The sequence below is a fragment of the Rhopalosiphum maidis genome, chromosome 3, assembly GCF_003676215.2.
Source record: "Rhopalosiphum maidis isolate BTI-1 chromosome 3, ASM367621v3, whole genome shotgun sequence".
NCBI classification, from domain to species: Eukaryota; Metazoa; Arthropoda; class Insecta; order Hemiptera; family Aphididae; genus Rhopalosiphum; species Rhopalosiphum maidis.
Genome location: NC_040879.1, coordinates 54,300,855 through 54,327,589, shown reverse-complemented (window position 1 = coordinate 54,327,589; position 26,735 = coordinate 54,300,855). Strand labels below are relative to the sequence as shown.

Below are 26,735 nucleotides of genomic sequence, written 5' to 3'. Positions count from 1 at the left end.
AAAATTAATTAGCTTATTACCTATCATTCATGAAACCTATCACTCATTCAATGGTTAGACAACCATAATAATATGTTTGTACGTCTACTAATTTTTTATTTATTCAAGAAATATTTGTTGGCATTTATAATTTTAAAATAATTATACAGGCAGTTTATATACACAGAATGAAAAAATAAAAAAAAAAAAAAAAATTTAATTTCGCGGTTATAATAAATATATTATGTTGCTAATATCTATAAATATGAATTTAACTTGAATTTTTAAATTAATTGGAAAATTCAATATTATTACAATGGTAATCAATAAATACATAGGTAATCGAGCTAATTAGAAATTAAACAATACCCATGTAACTATTTAGTAAAGTTAAAAATGTTGTGTCCCACTGTATATGTAAATAAACTATACCATAGTAAGTGCATGTGCATCACAAACACGCATAATTACTTTGAGGTTTACGTCTGTGAAATTTTGGAGACCCCAGTACACTGTTTCGGATCGACGTAAGCCTCGATTTCCAATGGTTGGACAGGTGTTGAGGCGATCCCGGAGGCGTGCAGATGACCACTGAAATAATAATAATAACACATTCGCGTTATTCATAATAATCCACTCGATGTGGTTATCGATATCGCATCACGATATTATTTTGTATTATGTCAGTGTTTGAATTTACTGTGGTTTGGTGACGAAGGTACTTCGACTTTTGCCTGCTTCGCGTGGTGCACGGGCGACGGAGGCACGGGTGCCGAGCACGAGCTGTTCGTGTCCAACGTCTGGTTGTGCGCAGAAATGTAATTGCCGTGCTGAGAAATCGATGGGTTCTTCGACTGCTGGCTCTTGTGGTGATTGTGGTAACGATAGTTTGAGTTATTGGACCTAACAGTCGTAAAACGACGACGGGTTCGTTAGTGCCGAAAATGAAATAGTTTTCCGTTTTTACCAAATGTTACCTTTGAGGAAGTGGTGACAATATTCCAGCTAAGGTCGAGGAACTGGCTAAACTTGAACCACTGCACATGTTGCCGCCCGCAGAACTTACATTGTTGTAACTTCCTCTCCTGTAGTAGATGCGATTTCTGTGGTAGAGAAAAAAAATAACGTTACAAACCTCAAGTTACAAAGTTTTGCACATTTTTCTCGACGCTTTTAGTTTTCGATAGAGTGCTCAAAAACAGATTATAAAAGTACACACAAAATTATATTTTCAATTATTGTTATAATTATTGTTAATAGCATAAGATACTGTTAGTCACATTGATATCGATATTGTTATTTTGTATATTTTTAGAAATAAATAATGGCAAAACGAAATATAAGTCAATTTTATTATGTACGGTCAAGCTTAAGAAAAATGGAGTTGTTGTCATGTAGATAAATGTCACAGAATGATTTAGACGATCTTAAAATTGTATTTTTGGATTTTATACCACCGGTTGCTGTCAATAACAATAATACAATAAATATTATTATCGAATATATTTTTACGATTTGTTTTTTTTTTTTTTTTATAAATAAAAACAAATATCCGAAATTAGTACAACTGTTTGAACTATATAATTTTGGCGAATACGCGATTACGTCCCATATTGTTCAAACTATCCAATAATATTTCCCTGTCCATAGCTGGCAATGCGAAATACGAGGAAGAGGATACACCATAGGCAATTATATGTTTTTAAGTTATTGTAAGTTATACTAAACATAGATGCCATTGTTGTAAAATTGATATTTTATTATTCAGCTCGCTCAAAACGTTTAAAAAATAAAAACAATTTATACCATTGCAATAATTTCAATCATTTATAAGTGCAAGCTGTCTCGTTGCCCTCACTACAACGATCTCTTTTAGTAATAAAAATATTATATAATACCTAATGTCTATTTTATACCAACAACAGCAACAACAAACAAACGAAATAATAATAATAATAATAATAAGTAAACATTTACATGCACAGTAATGACTAATGGATTGATATTTCCGAAGGGGCTTTAGTCATTTCTGTGCGGACTCCATACACATAACGGCGCCACTCAGCCCCACTCTCCAGACGCCTTTGACTACCGGATAAATGGTCGACAACTCAATACGAAAAACAACCAAAACATTACATTGTACGATAAGGTTTTGTCGTTATATTATAGCTCAAAAGCAAACTGTAGAAGATAACCAAAACATAAGTATCAATGGCGTATAGATAAAAAGTGCTTATATTGTTGTGTTTTGTTTTATGTCACACATAATTGTGTATACATTTAGTTTAAGTTGTCACAGAGTGCGATCTTATTGTGTATAGAGTCTATACCATAGACCTTTTTGTTCTTTTGCCTAAGTCCTATATAGATTTATTGAAAATCATTCATCACTTTGGATGTGTATACGTGTTAAAACAGTACTGATTACCCTGTAATTATCTGTATTTCTAATTATAGGCAGTATTTAAATTGATAAGGTAAGGTCAGTGGCGTGTTCTGCTTTTTTAAAAAGAAGAGTTAGACACTTTTACCTATTATTTTTTTTATTCTCCTCAGACTACGTTATAACATCTAAAACTGCATTCTCAAATTTATCTAGAGGTGGCTATTAAAATTTATTATGATATATATTTGTATATATATTATACAAACATTATGTTTTTATGTTTATGTTATTATTAACATTTTGACGTAAATCAACCCGTAAAGATGATGAATACGAATTTATTACTTCGTTAGTCGTTACATATATATATATATATATATATATATATATTTATAAGTGAAACGTATAGTGATGATAATGACATTTACCTTTCTTTAGATTCTTAAAAATTTTTCCGTTTGTTAGTTTGTGGTTTTTTCGAATAAAGTCTTACAATGTCGAAATGTCGAAATGTTGTATTACAATTAAACATTTTTGAAAATTTAAAGTAAAAAAAGTTTGTAGGGAGAGTTAAAAATATTTTTTTTTAATTTTCTATGATAATCGTGTACGTTATGAGATTTTTACTGTTTTAAGAAAACACCTTTGGTAATAATATGAGGTGTTAGGTGTACTCGGTATGCTGGTATGCTAAGAACCATTAACTATTTATGCCACCAGATTTATCATTTATTTATTAACTAGTCAACTACTGATTATACGTATACTATATGGAGGAATTCATTTTTGACGTTCGACGCAAGCGATCAATGCTGAAACTGAAAAAATGTTGAAGGGAAATGTGTCGACATTTTTAATAATATTTGAATATACAATTAAAAACAGTTTATAAAATAATTAAAATCTATCTAAAAAAATTTGGAGGTCTTTAAAAGCTTTGCCGGTGATTCCAGTTATATTATTATATTGTCTTACATCAAATTAATTGACAATTATCTAAACAATATCATAATATCATACCAATTACGAATCTTACAAAAATTAGTTTTTTTTTACTTACTGTAACATTTGTTTTCGCGGCGTAGCAGGAGATCCAGCACTGATTTGCGAAAAATTACTATCAATGTCGTCGATCATTTTACACGTATCAACTCGCTTTTTCGGCGGATCGAAGCTGTTTTTGGTATTTTTTACTGCAACCGTGTCGTCCTCATTAGCTGGTCGTCGTTTTTTGCGCTCGAGCAATAGGAAATAAATCACTTTTTCAGTATTATGACTATACAAAAAATAAAAATAATACAATTAAAATTAAAATACTCGGCTTTTATCCAAAACACATTTTTCAATAAACGTACCAAACAAATCACTAATCAAAATACAGAGTACTTATAATAATGCATGTTATAATGGATTTGTTTGTTTTTGATTGTCATTACAATATCATCGATACCCGTACCGGATGATGTATTTTAATATACACTTCACGTTGACCGTAGTCATTGGAATTCCATTCAAAAATGTAGATAGGTATTATTACTATTCATATTTTGATATCAATTATTAATGTTGAATTATCATTGTTGTATAATCGATTTAATGGCTCATTTTGTAGCGTAACAAAACAAACTGTTAATTTACAACAAATCACTCGTACTCAGTTACGTTTTCATTCAAATATATTCATATAATAATATGACGGCCCGTCGTATAAACATAAATATTATGTTAGTCGCTTTTATGCATTGAGTTCGTTCAATGCGCATAGTAATGTTTGTACATGCCATCAATTATAATAGTTTAATATATATATATATAGGTATAGGTACATTGAAAATTCTAATAAACGCCGTGAGAATCATTTGCATGCGTATAGACGATAATTTTGTTTCTCTTTAACTTTCGGTTCAAAGTTTCTGAGCGCGCGTTTAATTCAATAGTACGACTTACTCCACACTCAGCAGAGCAGCGATGAGTTTTTCCCGGTCTTTGAAACAGCCTAAACTTGATATGGCTTGAAGAACGTCGGTGTCTAAGTCGTTTGAGGACGGAATTATGTGGGTTTGTATGACATCTATCATTGACATACCTAAGTGCACTTCTCCTTTACCTCCGGCGATGACCCACGAGTGTTTGTTTATGTCTTTCAGCTGAAACATATAGATAAATTGGTTTGTACAAAATATACTATACGAATTCGCGAGAAGAAATGTTTTTTAAAAAAAGTGAGGTAGGTGGGTATAATATAATATTATATCGAATGCTAAAATATTTGTAAAACTAATATTTATTTACAACATATAGTGTTGTAACGTGAAAACTTTCAGATGGCGATCTTCATATTAAAATAATGTAATAATGATCTTTCCTAGTTATTATGAGACCAATAATAATATGATACATACAAACGATAAAATAACAATTATGTTCATTTTCAAACAACTTATTATTGATCAGATACATAATGATAATATACATAAAAGAGAAGTTAGAAAATATGATTGTACGGTTAAATATACTAATAAATCTTTTGGTCATGCATTTGTAGATTATCTAGGCCCGGCTTATTACAACTCCATGCATCTGGATCTTAAAAGAACTATTATAACATGTAAAAAAAAATAACATTAGAGGATTACTATATAAATATATATTTTTAGATTTGAATAATAATGTGTCTTAATGTAAATATTAAATCTTTATTGTAAATTATTGAACTGCTATTTATATTTATAATAGTATATTTGATTACGTAAACGTTGTGTTATCTTAATCTATTATTAATTAATTTATGTTTAAATTTTATTTCATTTTTTTCGTTCTTTGTTGTTATTATTATATATATATTTTATTTTTTTAAAGTAAAATTGTTCTTTAATCTTTCTTTCATAGCACTAGGCTAATAAATAATTAACGTACCTAATATAATAAGAAATAACTTGATTGAAATATTATATCTCTAAATGTTATAACTCCCTACCTCCAACACAAGTTTTTAGCTTACAGGAGGTAGGTATTCAAAACTGTATTTTTAACTTGTTAATTTGTAAACATTTCTTTGGATTTCTAAAATAAAAAGAAAATAAAAAAATATGAGCACCTTTATTTCTAAATAAGCACCAATAAAAATATTTCATGTCTAGTTGTGTAGACAAAACTTATAAAACACGAATTTCTATAAAATGAAATTTCTGTTAAATAAATAAATAGTTATATAGTTTTTGCCTATACATCTATTTAAACTTAGTGTCAACTTTATGTTCAATAACCACGGTTATCACATTTTTAATAACAATATCAAACAAAGTAATAACTATAAAATAGCAGTGGTGGTTCGCCGGACGAATAAGTGAGGCACAACTTCATCTCTATAATATTATGTAAGAAGGAAAGAAACAAATATTCGACCATTTATTTATACTATTTTAAATAATACAATTTTAATAATAAAGATATTTAATATTATACATTATTTGAAATGATCTTCATTAAATACCTAATATATAATATTAAAAATTATGCCCATAAACCGAAATGTATACCTAATTAAGTAGTAATTGTGTGAGTAATTAAAAATATAATCAATTAATATAACCGCAGTATGATATAGAAAATGTATGAACTTTATTAGTTCTCATTTGTAAAATTTACTTAATAAATGGTTTCCAACCTGTTTAGTTGTGCGGACTACTAATTTTGTAAAAACATTTTTGAGACCCACTAATGACTAAAAGCATACCTATGTAATTTTGTATATAATATGTATATTGTACAATATTATTAGGTATATAATACTATTATTTGTAATATATACGTTAGTAATGTAGGTAGTAGGTACTAATTTTAAAATTATAATACGGCCCACTGCCCAGTTCCATGCTGCCTGAGGTTCGTGGGTTGTGAACTGCTGAAATAAAGTAGTATACTCTTGGCATTCTCAATATTATATGATAGTTATAGTTTTATATTTTATAGTAACAGTTATAAAGAAACGTGAGTCTTTACAATAATTTTAGTTATTTACAGTTAACAGTTAATATCTACTAAATACTAATCATTTTAAAACATTATGCTACAATTTGAATATTAATTTTCGTATGTGTTTGTACTAATTTATCTTTATAATAAGTGTATCATATTTGGTAGACTTAAAGTTTTTCATATCATAATAATATAATGCGTATAGTGCTAACTTGATATTATATTTTCATTAAAATTCATAGTCTTACAAACTTCGAGGAATTATTATTGATGAATTATTATTTGAGGGGAAAAATTATGTCATTTCTTTCTCAATATATTTTCACACTTAATAGGTAAGTTACCTATCTGTATAATACACTAAATTTAATTTTTGATCAGTCACACTGTATATTTTATACTTTCGGAACACTTACAGTTAACCGTTTTTCCGGGTTGACTTCAATCATGCCACGGAGCAAGTTTTGACAATCCGGTGGTACAAAATGCGGTATGTGGAAAACGCCCTTTTTCACCTTTTCTAACAGTTGGCGCAAGTTATCATCGTCGAACGGCAGTGCGCCGACCAACAGTGCGTACAATATTACACCACACGACCAAACGTCCGCTTTTCGACCGTCATATTTCTCGCCCTGGAAATTATGTAGGCAAAAAACGTGTTTTATAATAATGTGTATCAGTTAATTTATTATAAAAATGAATAAATATAATTTGTAATCGAGCTTATATATTGGAGACATGAAGTAATTTTAAGTGTTATTACACGAGCGTATCGTTACATGTCTATTTACATGGATTTATCATATCTGAATAAAATGTATTAATGTACCTACGAGTTACGACAAATTCAAATAAATATTTAAAACAACTTTTTATGCGATTTTTGATAAGTATCTATGTCATTTTAATAAATTAAAATTCAAAGAATTAATATTTTAAATAATATGTTTTTTTAAACTCAATTTGTGAATTTTATAATATAAAATACATTTTTAGTTACACCAATGTATTCGTGGATGTTTTAGAGACTATTAAAATTATAAGAAATATGCATTGATATTTATTACAGCATACCTATTATTACTCAAATTTAACACGGTATGTTAAATAACTCAAATACATAGCAATTTTCAAAAATTCGTCCAAACGAAATAAACTGCTCAAATTAAAGTATTTATATTATGTTAACGTTAAAGTTGTATAGAAATTGTGGCTTGGATATTGGATTACAGAATAATTGTTTTATAAGAAACAAAATTCATGAGATTTTAAATATTATATTATACTTAAAGTAGGTACGTTAAGTATCTAAGAGAAAAAAAAGCTGAATAATTTTAAGTATATAGTTTGAATATATTGTGGGTTATAAGGAATGTTACCACTGAAAATTCTTTACTAAATATTATAATAATATTGTGTTATTATAATGATCATCAAAGGTAAAACACTCCAGTGACGTATATGAAATTTATTAAAAGGATAGTAAAAAAAAAAATATTTTTATTTTTTATTTCGTTTATTTTAATTTCACTGTTTTATTATTGTATTTATGTATAAAGATACAATTTAAATTTAAAATACGTTAAAAAAAATCAAGACCCAAATTCAAAGAGTAGAAACCTCTGTCGAGGAATCCCCCGATTGAGTCACTCAATAAATACCTCAAATATGCCATCAGAACATTTCTCTTAGAAAAAAATTGTATTTATTAATGATTCATTAAAAATTCTCAAGTTTTCCTAGCTTCTTTTTGGAGCACATTTAATAAAGACCCGAAAATAATTTGAAATACACCATTGTGTAGCTTACAATTATAATCATATTGTAAAGGATTATAGTTGAATATAATATATTGTATATAAAAGAAAAAATTACTCGAATGACTTCAGGACACGCGTAGTGTGGAGAACCACAACTGGTCTCGAGCATGCTGCCATTAGGCTGCAAAGATGCCATACCGAAGTCGGCGATTTTGATGTTGGTCTTCTCGTCCAACAACAAGTTTTCCGGTTTCAAATCCCTGTGACTGTGAAAACAAAAACCAAAAACAACCGTTTAATCAAATATAATGTATTATTAAAAGAATATCACCGTCAAATAAACGTTTTAATAACAATATGGTATTAATTATTGATCAATATTAATTTTACAGTTGCCGATTGACATGGCAAACACGATCGACCAATAATTGTAGTGAAGTGGAAGTGGATTATTAATTTGTGTCCAATAAATCATTTCGGTGGCATAGTATATAATATTATAGTCACGTGAAAGTGTACCTCTTTTTGACGTAAAAAGTTACTAAAGAATTTCCTTACACTTATCCAATAAAACATGACAACCGATGACTTAAGTGTATGTATATTCTCTCATTGCACGATTTGACACGACTTTTTACATTTTGTCCCGAAATTGTGTCAATTTTTATTACTTTTCTGGCATGTCATAGTCTCGTGTGTAAGGTGATGATTTTATTATAATAGTGTTTAACTTATGTCTTTCGACAAGATTACAGTTACACGGCATCCTGAGTAGGCAAATCGAGTACACCACTGTCGTGCATGTCCATCATGCAAATATTAATAATATAATACAAATATCTCATTTTAATATTATTATTTTTTCAAAATATAACGTGTATGTTTTTTTAATATTTTATACAGCTAATGCAAAATCTTGTGTTATTTAATTTTTTTTTATCGCTAATAATTAAAAGAAAAAAATCATCTTTATAGATAGCTTAAAAAGAGAAAAAATATTTTTAAAAATTATTCCTATTCATAGAGAAAATTATAATATAATACAAATTTTCATGTACACGCTTGGTTATAGTTTTCTTTTAATTGCAACAAAATATCAAAAATCGTTCAAAGAAAAGTAGTTATAATGTAGGTGAATATTCAATGTTATTAAAACTTTAAAGGTCATGAAAAATTAATGTGACTTTTACGTAAACTTGTTTTTTGTTAAAAGTGCGAAAATTTCTAAAGAATCGTGTATAACATTTTCAACTTCAGATAAAAAAAATAAAAATTTAATGAATTTCTATCTACAAAATAATCATCGAATTTTTGGATTTTGATGACTTTGTCGTCAAAATACAAACCCGAATAACTGCTATTAAAAAAATATTGTAACCACGCTTATAAGTCTAATTGTTACTTTTTAAGTTCATTTAAACATTTAAATTGTTATTTGTAGGCGCATCATAATAATACACGGAAGTCCATCACAAGAGTCAATAGATAATACAAAATATTTAGATCATCGCAATAATCGTAATCAACGCTGTAACTGTAATCAAAACGTGTGTCTACACTCTACAGTAATATTAATCGCCCAGGATACAATGTTTACGGTTTTACACGTCATCTTCGTCATTATTAATATTCGACGAAAACTTTCGAAAATCACTGAAGATGACAGCGGTGGTCATTTATTATTATCCCGGAGCAGATCTTCGTAATGTTTTGTTTAGCGGGTATATAATGAAAAGGGTGCGAATAGCACCACTACCAGGGTTGATACATATATAAGTCCTTAGCGCTCCGCGATCAGAGTTACTCCCAAATTGAAATGAAAATATTGTTTATTTGAAAATTATTAAAAAATTTTTTAAAATTCTAATTATATCTATTATCAAACTCAACGCTAAAATGAAAAATAAATAAGCACTGTATTAAAGAAATACGATAGGATAAAATAGAATATCGATTATTGCGGTATTAAAATATATTGTAAGTGAAAAATGTATGATTAGAATTTTGGATAAATTGTTGATATATTATATCGTTCCACACACTAATACCAAACTAAAGAAAGTCAATTTTACGTTTTTACCCGTTAATGTTACAGCCTTATGTCTGCGCATGACCCCCTGACCCATCATCACCTAAGTTGTTACATTGACAAAACGCATTTACAAAAAATCATATTCTATAGTTTAAAATAGTCTTAATAGAAAATTAAAATTAAAAAAATTCTAGATGATAACATTTTTGAGGATTAGAGCTAATGGTCATATATTGTATTTATTATTTGATTTAAAAAATAAAAGAATATCTATTTTTTTATTTAAATAAATATTATATTTTTTTGAGAATATATTTGGACTAAATTACACGTTAGAAAAATATAAATATCATTTTTGTAATTTTACTTTAAAATTATTCAAATTCTATAGATATGTTTACGGATTCGCGTTTTCTCTTTACAGTGTGCGTGCGGACTTGAGAAAAATATATTAATGTAGTACGCCGATATACTTTTAAACAACTTTTAAAAAATCATTTAGAACTATGATAATATATAATAATAATAATAATAATAATAATAATATTCATACACATCATACGTATTTTACGGTACGGTCGTAATGTGGGACTGAATTTATCGTCGTATGCTCCATAGTGTAAAATAAACACAAGAGATTTTATATAATTTTTTTAAATGCATAATATTATTGTCTTTGAATGACGATAAATGGCTGGCCACGTCACTCTAACAATAATAATATTCATACATCCGTACTATATGAATGTTATGTGGTTCACAAAAGCCTGGGATTAAAAGTCCCAAAAAATAGCTAAATATTTTTTCTTTTTTTAAAACCTTATTTGAATTAACTTAAAAAAAATAATTAACAATTTAATTGTATTATTATTATTTGTATAGGTATATAAGAAAATACTAAAACATTCTATATTTTATTATATACTTTAACCTGGTCATTAAAAAAATTAAAACAATTAACTAATTTATGTGTTTTTTTACATTTTTTCTTCATTATGAAGTTCTAACTTAACCTAAACACTTCATCGAATAATAAACATACGTAATATTATAACGTATACTCATATTTTATATTTATAATTACATAAATAGTTGTGTTTTAAATTTTTAATAATACATGATAGGTATTCAAATATAATTTTTTCAGGCTTTCAGTTTGATTTATTAAATGATAATTACCGATATTAATGAGTGTATAAAGAGTAACAGTGTAAAATGATATAATAAGTCGAAAATTCTTAAAAACGTAAAAAAATACAAATATATAAACTATGACTATATGATTATGAAACAACATCCTTAAACAAATTTGTTTAGTTATGTATAAGAATAGCCTCATAGTACTATTATAATATTGTGTATTATTTATTTTACACTGCATATTTTTGCTTAATTTCAGTAAAATATAAAATATGTATAATGTTATTGATATTTTAAAAATAAACACGAAGAATGAATGTTAACGATGTATATAGTGCAATTCACCAAACATCGCTCCTCCCGCATTTTTTCATCAAGAGTAAATTTATTCGAATTCTGATTTTTGAATTTTTTTAAATAATATAGTTAAAGTTCGTATTTTAAAATTCTTGAAATTTTTTGTAATACCTCAGTACTCTTTAAGCAGTACAAAATCATTGTGATAATATAAACTTATATTTTTCAAATGAAAACCTTTTCTACTGTGAAATATTTTATAGATAATTTTTCTAATAATTTTAATGTATTAAAGCTAAAATTCGAGAATTTTGAGATATTTAACATTGTGTACCTACTTACAATGCTAGCCATTAAAAATGGTACAAAACTATAAAGTAGATTTAATAGTGGATTCAGTTTTTATTACACTAGGACCATTTTTATAAATCATAAATATATTGATAGATTAATATAGATTAATAAAATGTTCAACTCATCATAACTATCTTCTTTAACAAAACTAAAACGTATTAAAAATATTATGGAAGATTTATTTGAGAACAAAATATTAATAAATTAAGGTAGATTTATTTTAAATAAATACTCATTATTTCATTAAGTATTAGGAAACACACAGCAAATATAATATAATAATAATATATTATACATTTATAATATGATTTATATTTTATATGAATAAAAAAATGCTCAATCTAAATATTCCTTAATTCCTTATAAAATATAATAAATATGATGAATATTACGTAATCTTAATAATATATTTATTGCAAAATTACATGTAAAAAATATTTTTTCGATTGTATGGAAATGGAATGTGAGGCCAAATTGTGGTAACGTCCGCTGCGTAAAAAATATACCAATTTCGGTGAATTTATTGATACATGAATATTGTGATGGTAGTTGGAGTGGAGAATGTGCGTAATTTATTTCTCTGGCTGCATCACATAAATATAAGGTTTAATACGGGAACCATTCAGACGTGATTAGAATATAATTTGCAAATGCATGTGAAGCTACTTCACGTCACTCATAGGCCATATCAATAGTTTTAAATTGTGAAACAGTGTATTTTCAAAAGTATTTAAAAGAAAATATCTATTATTTTAATTTCAAAGTGAAGTCACATCCTTAAATAAGAAATTGTTGTTTATTTTAACATAAAACAATGTATATTAAATAAGATACCGTTTTAATATAGAACGTCACAATAATACTAAGTTAGAGGAACTAGAAGTAAACTGAAAAAAAAAAAATAATAATATTATAATCTTAGGTGTTTTTAAACAATAACCTTCCTTTGAGACGATTTTTGGATTCATGTGAAACAAATAATCCAATTATTGAGCGTATGCTTATTATTGACATTCGAAACCAAATTTTGGACTGGTTTTAATTTAAATATTAAACATAAGTATCTACATTGTCTCTAAATTGTTCATTATGATAATGTAAAATCACTATTCATTTTTTAGACTGGATGCCTAAGTATCTATTGCCACAGGTATAGTTAGCTATCAAAGTTAGCCCACCCTTATTAATGATGCACCAGTATAATGTACACTATAAACTAGTGTCTGCAGTAATATTTTGTTACAAATCGATTATCACGAAATGTTAAATTACACTTAGTCATATCATTTATCATCACGCTTCGCTCATAATATGATACTCTGCATTATTATAAACAACCATCTGGCGCCCACAAATTGGCCTATTTCAAATATTATACGAGTCGTGCAAAAATATAATCCATGAATTTGATTGAAAATGGTTCACTAAATGTGTTCATTATTGTACTGCGCACGCAGTTAATTTTCAAACATTATTATTGTGTTTTAAACCAAAGTGACGTGCAGTTCTGCGGTTAAATTCGTTAACCCAATTAATCCAATTAAAATATTATACATGAATTTTTTATTTTTATATTACTATCTATTTTTAATGAGCTTTTGCCAATATCATTATACGACTTACGTATTATAATAGATAGTTCGTTAACAGTAACGATTTAGTGGTAAAATTATAAAATTAATGAATGGTAACAAACAGTGTACTTGTAAACTATAGAAAGAGTTCGTGATTATGGATAAGTAGTATGCAGAAATAGTTTAAGTTAATGTATTGGAATGAAGTGAATTTAAAACTGTTTATATGGTGTAAATTAGTGGGCTTATAATATAATTTAAGTCCAAAACGTATTGCAATTAAATATAAGAAATAAACGGAGGTGGTTTTTATTGCGAGTCCTCACAGATTGTTTAAACAAATTATTATTCCTTGAATTATGTATGTTTGAAAAGAGACTTCATTAGTCTGTTGAACGATTATGGGAATATTTTAGGAACTTATTAAACATAACCTATAAGGGTGTTGGTAATTTTTTTGAATGATTTTAAAAGTTTTGTATGACCTGCAAGTTGTATAATTCGCATCATATGCGCAGAAGCAATTGACCGTTTTTTTAATTGATTTTTATATATTTCTTTATTATGTACACTACATAAGAAATAAATTAATAAATAAATAAAATTATGTGATTAACATTCGGAGTGACGAATATTTATCTTTTTGGGCGGGTACCAACCTATTAATCTTAAAAACAATTTTTTTGTGTTTTATAAATTTATAATATATTATAATCGATTAAAATGTATTAACTTAGACCTGTTAATATTAATACATTATTCTAATTTGTATTGATAAGTGATAAAAATCTAAAAGTTTAAAATATATTCTGTATGAATGAACCTATACTTAATAATTATTATTTCAACTATTATACTTCGAATTAAAAAAAATATCAAAGTAAAATATATATTTTATTATATATTAACATCATATTTTTTTCTCAATATTTATACATATGAAAATTATAAAAAATGCCTAAAATTTTAAACTCAATTTAGTTAAATATAATTTTAATCTTTATATAGATATTTCAATTAATTTCTGTTCAGTGTTCTTGTTTTTGAGATATTAATATCCTATAACTATAACTCAATTATTGTAATGATGAATGTGCGTAATAACGGCCAAGGGAAATACATAGGTAGGTTAAGTACGTTCATTTTCTTAATATCAATGACATTTTTTATTATAGTCTTTGATCTAAAGTTTTAAATCTATAAGACCATACGATACAATTGAATTGTATTTAATGTATAAGCCTTGTCATGAAATATAAAATATATCATTGCTAAAATGTACGGACTAATTGTACCTAGTACGTTTAAACATCAAACATTTTTGTCTTAATTAAATACAACTTTTCAACAATTAGAAATTAAAATAAATATAATACTTGTATATTATGATTTATGTATAATATGTACATATCTTGCATTGAAAAATAGTTAAATAAATTCTAAGTCCAAATAATATTGTAGTTTATATCCAAACTATAATAATCAAATTTATATCTAAAATAAAAACTGTTTAATAAAACATATAGTAGAATAATTACATAAATTTGTATTTATTGAACAATGTATACATTTTTATTATTTATAATATTAACTATAAAATAATCTTACTATTGTTCACTAATGTATGAAGTGCATGCTTACCATATTAAATGACTGTGACAAAAGTCCAACGCAGAGATTATTTGTCGAAAAAATCTTCTAGCTTCTTTGGGTGTCAGCCTCCCTTTTTTAACCAAGTAGTCAAACAGTTCGCCACCGGACACGTGTTCCAGTATTAAGTATCTGAAACCGTAAATAATATTACTGTGTAAAATATTACAACTACGACTACTGTTATCAAGCTTTTTCGCTGTACAGTCGAAAACGTATTCATTTCCGAGGACAAATAACACAATTTAGTGTTTATATAAATCGTGTCTTTGAGACATTATAAACCACGGCGTAGTGTTGGGGTTAAACTGTAAGATTCATTGGCCAGATTTTGGCCATTAGTCTCGGCTTGCTAACTCTGCGTAACATAAATTTATTTTTAATATATCACCGCATTCGAAAATTATAATATAATCAGATATAATATTTTTTATTATAAAACAAAATAAAAATATTCTCAATGGTGGTCGGTTATTACTAGGTGATTTAGAATTCTGTTGTACAGTTGCTTATCGTGCTTTAATTTTAGGTGTATAAGAAGTGACGTTTAACTAAACTACAATTTAATTTAATGTTACTTAAAATTAATAAAGAACATCGTAAAATGGTTCTTAGTTAAAAATACAAGTAAACTAATTTAATCTTTATAATGGAAAAGTATTTAATTAAATAAATATATTATGTTACGTTATTAACCTCGGGTTGAAGTGCTGGCCGTTGGGTTATAATATAGTAATATTATTTGATAATGTATTTAATTTTTGAATTTCATAAGATTAGTCTGAAGGTAACCTTGTATTACATTTTAAGCTCTTAAAATAAAATAAATTCTGAATCGTATAAAATTAATCAATCAAATTTTTAAATCTTCATATTGTTATTCCATAAACTAATATTTCTGTATAATATATTAAATTATATCTACTTAAATTGAAATTCCTAAAATATTTTAAGTCTTATTTGTTATTATTCTTGAAATACAATCAATGTATTATTAAAAATGGGTATTTTGTAAAATTCAGTGTAAACTCTAAACAACATTCAATCTTACGATATTTTTATCTTTACGCTTTTTGATACTTATTGAGCTTATGACGCTTATTGAGAGAATCAATAAATTACCTCTTCAATAAATAATTACCAATATTATATTTTAAATTTAAATTTAAATAAACATACAATAGGTATATTGTTATTTTTTTTGTGATAATTGTTGGTTGTTGTTAATTGTTATATATAGCGTTAAGACAAAAATGACTTATTACTTACACTTTTTTTTAAGAAATGTTATCGTAATAATAAGTCGTGGTATGCACCGCTTTATCCTGGGATGAAAAAAATTATAATATTATTGCCTTTTTTTCATAGTCCTTTAGCTAAGAGTCCGTGTGAACATGCAAATTTTGGAGTTTTAGGAGTTAGAAACAGAAGCTTAACTATATGTATAGATTTATGTGTTTTCTATCGTTTTCATATGGAAATGTGTATGTATAATTTATTGATTTGTGATATAATATATGACATCGTTAATTTAGGTGAACTGTTTTTGACTAAAACGTTTAAATTTTTTATCAGAACCACATTTGTGGATACCATACAAACATATGCTTGAGAACTGAGAAGACATTTGTAAGTATTTAGTTTGGCGTGCGTGGTGAGTTTAGTTGATTTGTATATAATAGGTAATGGAGTGAAAGTTTTCTGTTATTTATTGCAATTATTATTTGTGTTTAATTATTTGTAATGACTAGATTTGTCGTATGTTATCCCTAGATAGGTAGGTGTTTAGTTTTTTTGACGATTTGTATATGAATAAAAGTTACAACTGTACAATTTATATTTAGGTTATATAATTGTGCCTGTAGATTTTTCGTGGCAAATAATATTATTATTGAATCGGGGATATCCCGAGTGCGTTGTGTGTGTGTGTGTTAATTTTTACCTTTTTTATATTCCTAGTGCGTACGCAGTCTTATCAACAAATTATATTAAATAACCCGAGTGCGTTCTCGGTCCACAGCTATATTATATACTTATTTAAGATGAAATAATCAAATAAACTTTTCGAGATACAGGTTTGGCGATCGAATATTGTGGATTTTACAACTGTAACACTTTATAAGTACTTGATTTTTACAGCTATGATTGTGCAGCACTGAAACGGTGGGAAAATTGCATTCACCTCCCCGTGGTGCACCCTGGGTAACTCTAAATGAACTGGAACGCACTAAGGCTATGTCAAAAATATAACCTTTTTTTTTTTTTTTGAGGATAGGGCGAGCCCAGGTGTTATCACTGTTATCTTATTTCGGACGCACTTGGAACATTAAAAAAAGGTCATTTCGGGACGCACTCGGGAAACTCCTATTGGATCTCTATATCTAGTACGTACTATGTAAATCTATGCAAATGATAGACAATTTACCCATGTTTTTATTTTTGTAACTAGCTTATTATAGTTACATTCGGTTACGCATAAAATATTTATCGGCGTAAATTGTTCAATAATAAACTCCTATAACTTTGTAAGTCATCACGATTTTGGTTGATAAACAAATCATAAAACCAACATAGATATCACGTGGGTACCTATCGTATAATATGTAAATAATAAGTAAATTGTACCGCACATATTATGTGCGTTTTACTTAACAATATCGTTGAAACTGTATACCTATGTTTGCTTTTTTCATACATACCTTATATTTGCGTTATTTTATTCGTTGGACAAATATTAATGCACATCGGTTTCAGTTTTCGGGCGATATTGAATGTCATTATTTACTTTATCTGTAAACTGCATTCGTTCAAAAACTAAATACCATTATACTATAACAGCTGTATATGCGACCCATCGAATTTATTTTCAAATACCCTGTACCTAATATTAATGCATTTTTAAGTGATTAATTAACATTGACGGGCACACAAATAGACAGACGGGACGAAAATAAATGTATAGTAATTTGTGTCATTGGACCACGTATAATAAATTTGTTTTTTTTTTTTTTAATTTAAAAACCTAAACTTCATATTTCATAATAATGATTATAATAGAAATTTCATAAAATACGCATCACCCTTATGAACGTTTGATAAATCTCCGAGTTTCTATACATTAAGAAATACAATATTGTATATTTGTGATATAATTATATATTTATATTGAAATCATTAAAATTGATAATTATTTCGTTGAATAAGGAAATTCATCTATATTTTATAAATAAATAATCAAAAATAGTAAGTAGTGAATGTATATAATATTATATAAAAAATGTAAGTTGAAATATTCGAATTATTTCTTTATCAATATATTCACATATATTGAATGTTGGTCACCATGGAAAAATGAAAATATCATTACCATAAATTAATAGGATTAACATCCTCGAATAATAATAATAATAATAATAATATGTACAACACCATCGTGGCATTGTTATTATGGTTCTCAGTAGTCGGACCCATCTTTTAGTGTAGAATTACAAATGCGATTTATTGCAGTCATAATATAATAAGATATTTTAACCCGGATTGGAAGTCGTTTGAATAATATAGTTATTGTATTTTATTAATTGCTCAAACCCTGACGTTGATTTAATTTGTATTTATTTTTCCAGCTATTCAATTTATAAACATATATTATACAACTTCTAGTGAAAAGTAACTAAGACTGGACCTTTTTCAGGTATAATAAATTTTAAAATCATTGTAAAACCAGCAGCATTCCAACTTTAAGCCTTAAAACAATAGGTTAAGACTTAAAATACAAAATAAAATAAAGTTACTAAATCAAACGGTACTACGTATTATTGTTACCCATTAGATATTGCTAACAAAATATCACCATAAAAAAATAGGTCACTCGATTTTTAGCATAGAATTTCTTATAATGGTGCTGCATTTGGCATTTCAATTTCAGAATTAGGATAAAGATTTCAGATTGAATTTTCCGGTGTTATGATGATATTCTGTGCACAGTTATATTAATAATTTTGAAAAAAATATAAATGTATGTACGTGTTAATAATTATTTACGCGATGTGTTGAATACGATATTATATATTACGGGAGTTCATATTTCTTTCCAAACATAATATAGATTGAAGATTACTTATTGAAACCAAATAAATATAATTATATATATATATTATTATTATTATAAAATGACACTAAAATATAGCCAACATAGAATCAACTTAAATCGAACACGAATAAAATTAAGTTTGCGTAAGCAATTAAAATATTTAACCACTCAACTCACAAGTATCGTTTGTTTTCGTAGACGTCAGACAAGCCCAACACGTGTGGGTGGTCAATGAGTTTCATTATTGCAATCTCTCTTTCCACCTGTAACCAAATAAAAATAATTAATGTTATTTAAATACAGTGAACACTCTTTATAACGAAACTATTTACAACGAAAAGCTCTATATAACGTAAACATTACATGATAACGGTTGGTTTGCTTTATAACCCATTAGCCAATTCATTCTCTGTAACGTAGAGTCACTCTCAATAACGAAACAATATTTTTTGTTTCATAACGCAATTTACCTGTATCATATTATAAATTATAAATGTAATTGGAAAAATGCCGAAATTTCCAAAAACGACTACATTCTTTCATTATCTACTTTAAACATCGTAATAATACGGTTATTATCGATATCGAATATATTCATTTTATTATCAACGTAATTTTTATCATTATTATCATTTTATCTTTATGATAAAATATTCAAAACATTTTCAATTTTTTTGAACTAATTATTATAGACATTTGAAATTATATATATATATATATATTTTTATATAAATGTTAATAAAAAAATTTCGCCTAATCTAAATGTTTGAAACTTAAATAAAATAATCCTTGTACATTGTTAGTTTATCAATTAAAAAAAACACGAAAATATATAATCACAATATTACCTTATGAGCATTTAAGGTTAGAATTTAAAATAAATTGTAAAATCTTGATAATGTCGGTAATTTTTTTTTCTATGGGTAGGAATACTCATGAGGAATCTTGTAATACGGTCTGGTATAAATTTCTTTTCAATTTTAATATCTAAAATTTTAAAATGTATTACAAAATTCCTTATGAGTATTCCTACCCATGAACAAAAACATGACCGATAAGTTACATTAATTTTTATGAACATTTTCTTTAATTGTTTTCAATTGTTGTCGATAAAATTTTCGTTAGATAAATAAACATACAAATTTAATTTGACATTCTTTATAAGTTATTGTTATATCTGATTCAAAATAATGAAGATATAAGCCCAAATTTTTCTCATAAGTATTTGAAGATCTATTTTATATTACAATTTAAAAAGCTTAGATATTGTGGCTTTTTATTATAATTTTAAATACATTTTATTATTGTTAATGATTTTTTGCTTTATTTTAACTAGTCAGTTTACAGTCTTATTTATCGGTACAACATTGAAACTCTAGCAATAAACGATAAATATAGCAAATTATCAACTATTGTAGTATGATAGACATAATCATAAGGTTCATGTTCTTATGTGGATCAACAAATAAACGAAAAAAGTATGTCTGAAATAGTATTAAAGAGCCTCTCCAGATTCAGCACGTATATAGTCCTGCAGCCATCGTATCCTCCCCCGACAAAAAATAACAAAAATAATCATAAATACGTTATAATATTATATTTACCTACACTGTTATATAATGTAATATCATCATTACAATGTGTACCAACATCTGTTATAACGTAATTATAAGACGGATCAAGACGTTTAAAATGAAGTCTGAATAAATATAAAAACCAACCCTCAAGTTCACTCGAGTATGGTGTTGTTTTTCTTATTATATGGGTAGCGCTTACCACAATAATTATTACTAACACAGCAACACGTCATCACTCATCATGTAACCATCACTATTATGGTCCTATACCTATTGATTATTGACGGAAACCGTTTCAACTCGTCTATCTCACGGTTTTCGATATTTTCTTTCGAATTACATCGTATTGCTGAGCCAGATATAGTCGGGGATAAACATCGATTACGCCCATTCTATCCTCTTTTCCGTAGGCATACAACTCATAATATATATAATTTTAATATTATTTATACGCTTGAAAATAGAGATTAGATATAGGTATGCGTATACCAAGTTCCCAGTTACGTTTCGTGTTTGCATATTATCTGCTAGTACTTATACATCATAAAACGTTTTTAAAAACAACGAAATCTTTATTTACGTCAAACACAAGTAAATAATATTCAATGATATCACGTCCTGGGATGAATAATATTCTCGGTTTCTCCGTCCTGAATTTCGCGCTGACCGACATCATATCATTATTGTACGCTCGTATTATATTTTCGTACACTGAACCGCATTTGCGAACGTCTTTTTGCGGTCAAAAGACAATGTATAGTACGTTCGATCGAGTAAACCGGAAATCGTAACATGCAATACTAACATTGAATCGGTATAATAGTTATACCGTCGGCGATAGCAATAAAGATAGCAATAGACATTTGAACAAACTTAACACGGTGTGCTGGTTGGAGCGGGTGGACGAGTGTGTTGTTATTCTTATTACGTACATATAGCAACACCGTGTGCAGGTATGCAAATAAATACAAATCGTGTTCGTCGAAATTATGCAGGTACACGGCGGAGCTGTGCTTTGCAAAACAATCAAAGTAACACTGTCGCCGCCAGTTGACAAAACGCCAATGAGCTTTTCGCGGTTGCCGTAATACTACCAATTAATTAATTAATTAATTAATAGACAAAATATCGTAATACCTGTACATAGACCGAGTTGCCGAGAAAACTTTCCGGCGGTAAACCTTCCGAGAATAATATCACCAGAGCATATTATTTTGCTTTCGTGTTCGTAGCGCGCAAGGACGACGCGAATGTGTAATTGATATTCGTACGTACGTAGCACACGCGCGCGTGCACATTAGACGCTTTGATCATTATTATCGTTATTATTATTATATAATATTATGCTTTTCCCCGTGGACATAAACCGAGTTTATTAAATATTAATAACGATACGACTACGACCACGCGAGATGTTTCGGAGTTTTAACGGCGGCGTACATCTGCACCGGCACGTGGACCATCCCGTTCGAGGGTGCAGCGACTGCTGTTTTTCCGATTTGTTTTCCACTCGGCAATTAAAACCGTACGCTCGCCAAATTACGAGGTCACGAAAAATAAATCATAAAAATTATAGTGATTTAACATAGAAAATGTACTTTTAGCAAACAATTAAAAGAGTTTCTGCTCTAGAGATGATCATAACGACTGCAGCAGCTACTTTTAAACATTATTTCTCGGAATTTATTACAGAAAGAATAGTGAATAGTTGAACCGTATACAGGAACATAATATATAATATTATCATACAGCTCGGCGAAAGAGTAAACTTACTAATTACAATTTGTCTAACATGTTTCGTTGCCAGTTTAAAAATTAATTCTTACGATGTTATTCTGCAGTGCACAAGCTATCATTACTCTGTGCAATAACAACTGATAACAATTACAAATATAATAATTAATTTAATTACAAATAATAAATACACATAAGACTACGATAGGTACGAAATGATTAGCGCAAATGGAAATATTAACATAGAAAAGTGGTGACTGACTCATATCATATTTATATATATACTTGTTTAAAGTTGTTTTTAGTTTTATATTAACTTCTAACGTGCTTGTGATTTCATTTCTTGTTATTGTATTAATATTGATTTTCGTGCTAAAGGTTTAGGTGTAATACTTTAAATAAAAACTTTTGAATTTGTGTTTGCATTAAAAATCTGAGAGCCTAATTACACGTATATTCAATACTAAAAGTTAGTGGATTTTTACAAACATCAAATTTTAATTTTATTAACTGCAATAAAACTAGTAGAAGTCACTTAAGACGATATTTCTCATAGTCTTTTTAGTAATGTTTATAAAAAAAGTTAAAAAAATTATATGAAGTTAATCAAATTATGATTCCATTAGTAAATAAGAGGAAAGTTTTAAATAAAGTCGATAGTTATTCTAAAACACAACATTTCATAGATGCTGAAGCAGAAGAACTTAAGTGTATAATACAACATTAGATAAAATGATTTACTGGTAATTATGTAAGGTTTAGCCAAGAAACTTTGGATATCATAAAAAGCATTGCCAATTTATTAAAACTGAATGTTGATGATATTGATATCTCTGTATTCTATAATATAGAATGTATATTGACAAAAACTTTTAATCTGGAAGCTGAAATGTTAAAAAATGAAGTGAATCTTCTTCTACATACAAATAATTTACTCAAAAGTGATAAAAAAAAAAATTAACATAAGATGGATACCTACACTGATTACAACAGAAATTGGCAGCGGAACATAAAATAATTTCAATAATATTCTTAGGTATATTCCAGTTACTATATTATACTCTTATACTAATATACTAAAATAGGTAATTAATCTAATTAAAATTAATATTAGTCTAATTGTATTATAAATGATATTGACTGATATTGTCATATTAATGAAGTAAACTTATTTGGTCCCTTCCACTCATCTTAGAAAATATTTCGGACAGCACTGATGATTTTGAAATAAAAACAAAAATTTTGCCCCCTCCTCTCTTACTGTTATAACGATCTGCACACGTCTATGGTCATTCATCTGCAATAAGCCACTGTAATTAATATAAATTTGCTTTGAATTTAATGACAAATCATTTTAGACTTCAAATGCTTATAAAAAAAAGTATATCTGATAAGTATAATCTGTTGTACTGCCGTAGTGTTAAGTATATTATAAATTCGTGATTGCAGAAAGTAACTGTGACATATGTGTTCAATTTTAATTCAATGATAAATCATTGTATATAAAAAATGATACTGGGCGAATGTGGTCTGACAGCATAATAACTAAAATATATATTATTATAATATACTATAGCTGCATTATCCGACGTTGCCACCAAAAGATAAATTGTAACCGAAATTGGCAATCCACCTACAGCGGATAGTAGCAAGTAAATAAAAACGAGTTTGATGCACACAATTTTACAAGGAATAAACGAATACGCGGTTATGATTTAATATTATAAATGGAGTGTAAGTCGCCACCCTAAAATAACTGGTTCAATCTTTATATTATACTATATGTGTCTAAACCTCCCTCGAATCTTCAAAATCGATCGATTATTATTAATTATTTTAATATAAAAACCTCTACCATACACTTTGAATCTATGTATCCAATATAGTAATATATAATAACATAGATGATGTTATTAAATATTACATTTATATAGAATACCGAATATTCGACTAGATTATCAATTTATCACGATACAAAACTTATTTTCATTTCTACTAATTATTTTATTATCAGTAATTTCTCGATTACAACCCTAAAAAAAAATATTCGATTTTTACATTTTGCGAGCTAAAATAAAATTTATGGGTGAGCTAACCTTTATTTGAAATACAAGACTACAACCCCTTTCCCCATACAGAAAAGAAAAAACTATTTATTTATGAATATTTAAAATTTAACGAATTTTTAACAACAAAATAATTTTCAATTTTGATGAAATTTGTTATAATATTAACTTCAATCATCATCAAAAGTAATATGGATTGACGGTAAACTTTTATTTTAATTCTAGTATAACAAACATAATAATATGTGGAACACCTTGTATTAAATTTAAAATTTTTTTGTTTGTGTAAAAATGTTCAATCTATATCAAAATTATTAATTCTCTTATTAATTATTTTAATTTATATGTTTGTTACTTATAATAATAATAAAATTGTAACAACAACGCTGAGTAAAGTTTTTACGATTTACACGAAAAATATATATCAAAAAAATTGATACATTCCATCGTGTACCTACGGTTTGTGATTTTTAATATTACAATATTATAATGTCGAAGTCCTGATTTTTAAACATTCGTTTCTAATGCCCCCACTTTCGTTAACTCGATGTATATATATATATACTCATATACTATACAGAATAGTTTATTTCCGGTAAATTGATAATTGTACGTGTATTGTTTACCATCAGTCGAAACGAGAACGTAGGTCTTGCGGAATGAACAACTATCAATGACTAACTGATGGAAATAAGATGTTCTATTTGATAATTATTTACGAGAGATAGACTTTAGTTAGAAAAGCGAACGATGTGCATACTTTTAATAGAATCTGTAACCGATTTTTACCACATTGTTTGTAGAATCAACAAATGGTTAACGTTCCGGGCTTAAGTATTTGAAATTCCGAGAGAATTGAAAAGTGTATTCGTCTTTTACAGTGACGTTTCTTTATCTCGCCTTTTTTCAGTTTGTTTCTAAAGTCTCAATTAGTCACGTCTGTTAATATAAATTATTTCATCCAGTTGGTAGAGGTATAGGTATTATATCGACAAGGGATTTTTTTCATTCCTCTCAATCGTCGCTGCTGGTCGCTGGGGGCCAGAGAGAATTGTTAGCAATAAGTGCGGTTTTATTGGTTTTAATCAATTTTCACTCAGATTAGTTTTCCGAACGTATTATTTTAAATCGATTGCCGATCTCTATAATAAATATAAAAATACGACTAATACGAGTACACACACAAAACGAAAAAAAAATATCGATCGTTCGCCGCGTTTATATATCGTCCGAACATTTTTCTCGAATTCAAACGGCAAATCAATATACTCCACTTTACTTTATTTCAATGTTCACAAAAACTCGGTGTGAACCGTATTTGAAAATAATACAGGTGTCTAATTTATATATTAAAGAGATCGACCGACTTTTCAATCAGCATAAGCAGTTTATATAGCATGTATAATATAAACACAAATCAATGTACTCGATCTATACCATATATATATAGAGAGAGAGAGAGAGAGAGAGGGAGAGTTTATATAGGGAGGAAGAAGTCTTGCATTTATATATATATATATATATATATTGCACAGAAATACTCAATGGTCATATAGAGATAATATTATACATATAATTATATTTCATCTGTTTGTTCATTTATATTACTTTATTATACATACGATGATGGTCGATGGAAATGAAATTGTGTCGCGAACTGTTTGATAATATGCAATTTAAAATTGATTGTTTGTGGCTTATGAACAAATCGAACAATGCAACGAGTAAAACTATGTTATAGAACATACCTACAACATAATATCATTATGCACGACGGTGCAGTCATTTTAATTATCATAATATTCGTGCTTTAGACAATCGTATACACAGGTAATAGGCGTATAATGTATAGGTATAACGTGTGTATGTATATTTACAACTTTATAATGGCCAGTTGATATTCCACAGGGAAAAAGACCCAGGAAAGGTTATATTATTCAATTCTCAATGGACTGTGCGTGGGATATTAAATAGCTACCTATTATGAATTGAGCGAAAATGTATGTCGAGTGGGTAGATGATTTATATCGGTTGCGTACCTAACATTTTAGTGCGGCGGGCCTAGTTAACGGAAAGAAATATGCCGTCCGTGTACCGTCAACCAACTATAATAAT

General features: G+C 27.6%; 1 protein-coding gene across 3 annotated transcripts in view; it reads right to left on the bottom strand.

The window, feature by feature from the left end:
• LOC113557217 (serine/threonine-protein kinase BRSK2) overlaps positions 1–26,735 on the bottom strand; it is a 99,996-nt gene that overhangs the window by 37,253 nt on the left and 36,008 nt on the right. For all 3 annotated transcript variants that reach the window (XM_026962604.2, XM_026962605.2, XM_026962606.2), the window contains 9 exons: positions 19,421–19,506; positions 15,145–15,285; positions 8,222–8,372; positions 6,763–6,978; positions 4,316–4,515; positions 3,429–3,644; positions 957–1,082; positions 680–882; positions 451–570 (listed from right to left, as the gene is read on the bottom strand). In XM_026962604.2, coding sequence (XP_026818405.1) covers positions 451–570; positions 680–882; positions 957–1,082; positions 3,429–3,644; positions 4,316–4,515; positions 6,763–6,978; positions 8,222–8,372; positions 15,145–15,285; positions 19,421–19,506 — 1,459 coding nt within the window. The remainder of the gene's footprint in view (positions 1–450; positions 571–679; positions 883–956; positions 1,083–3,428; positions 3,645–4,315; positions 4,516–6,762; positions 6,979–8,221; positions 8,373–15,144; positions 15,286–19,420; positions 19,507–26,735) is intronic.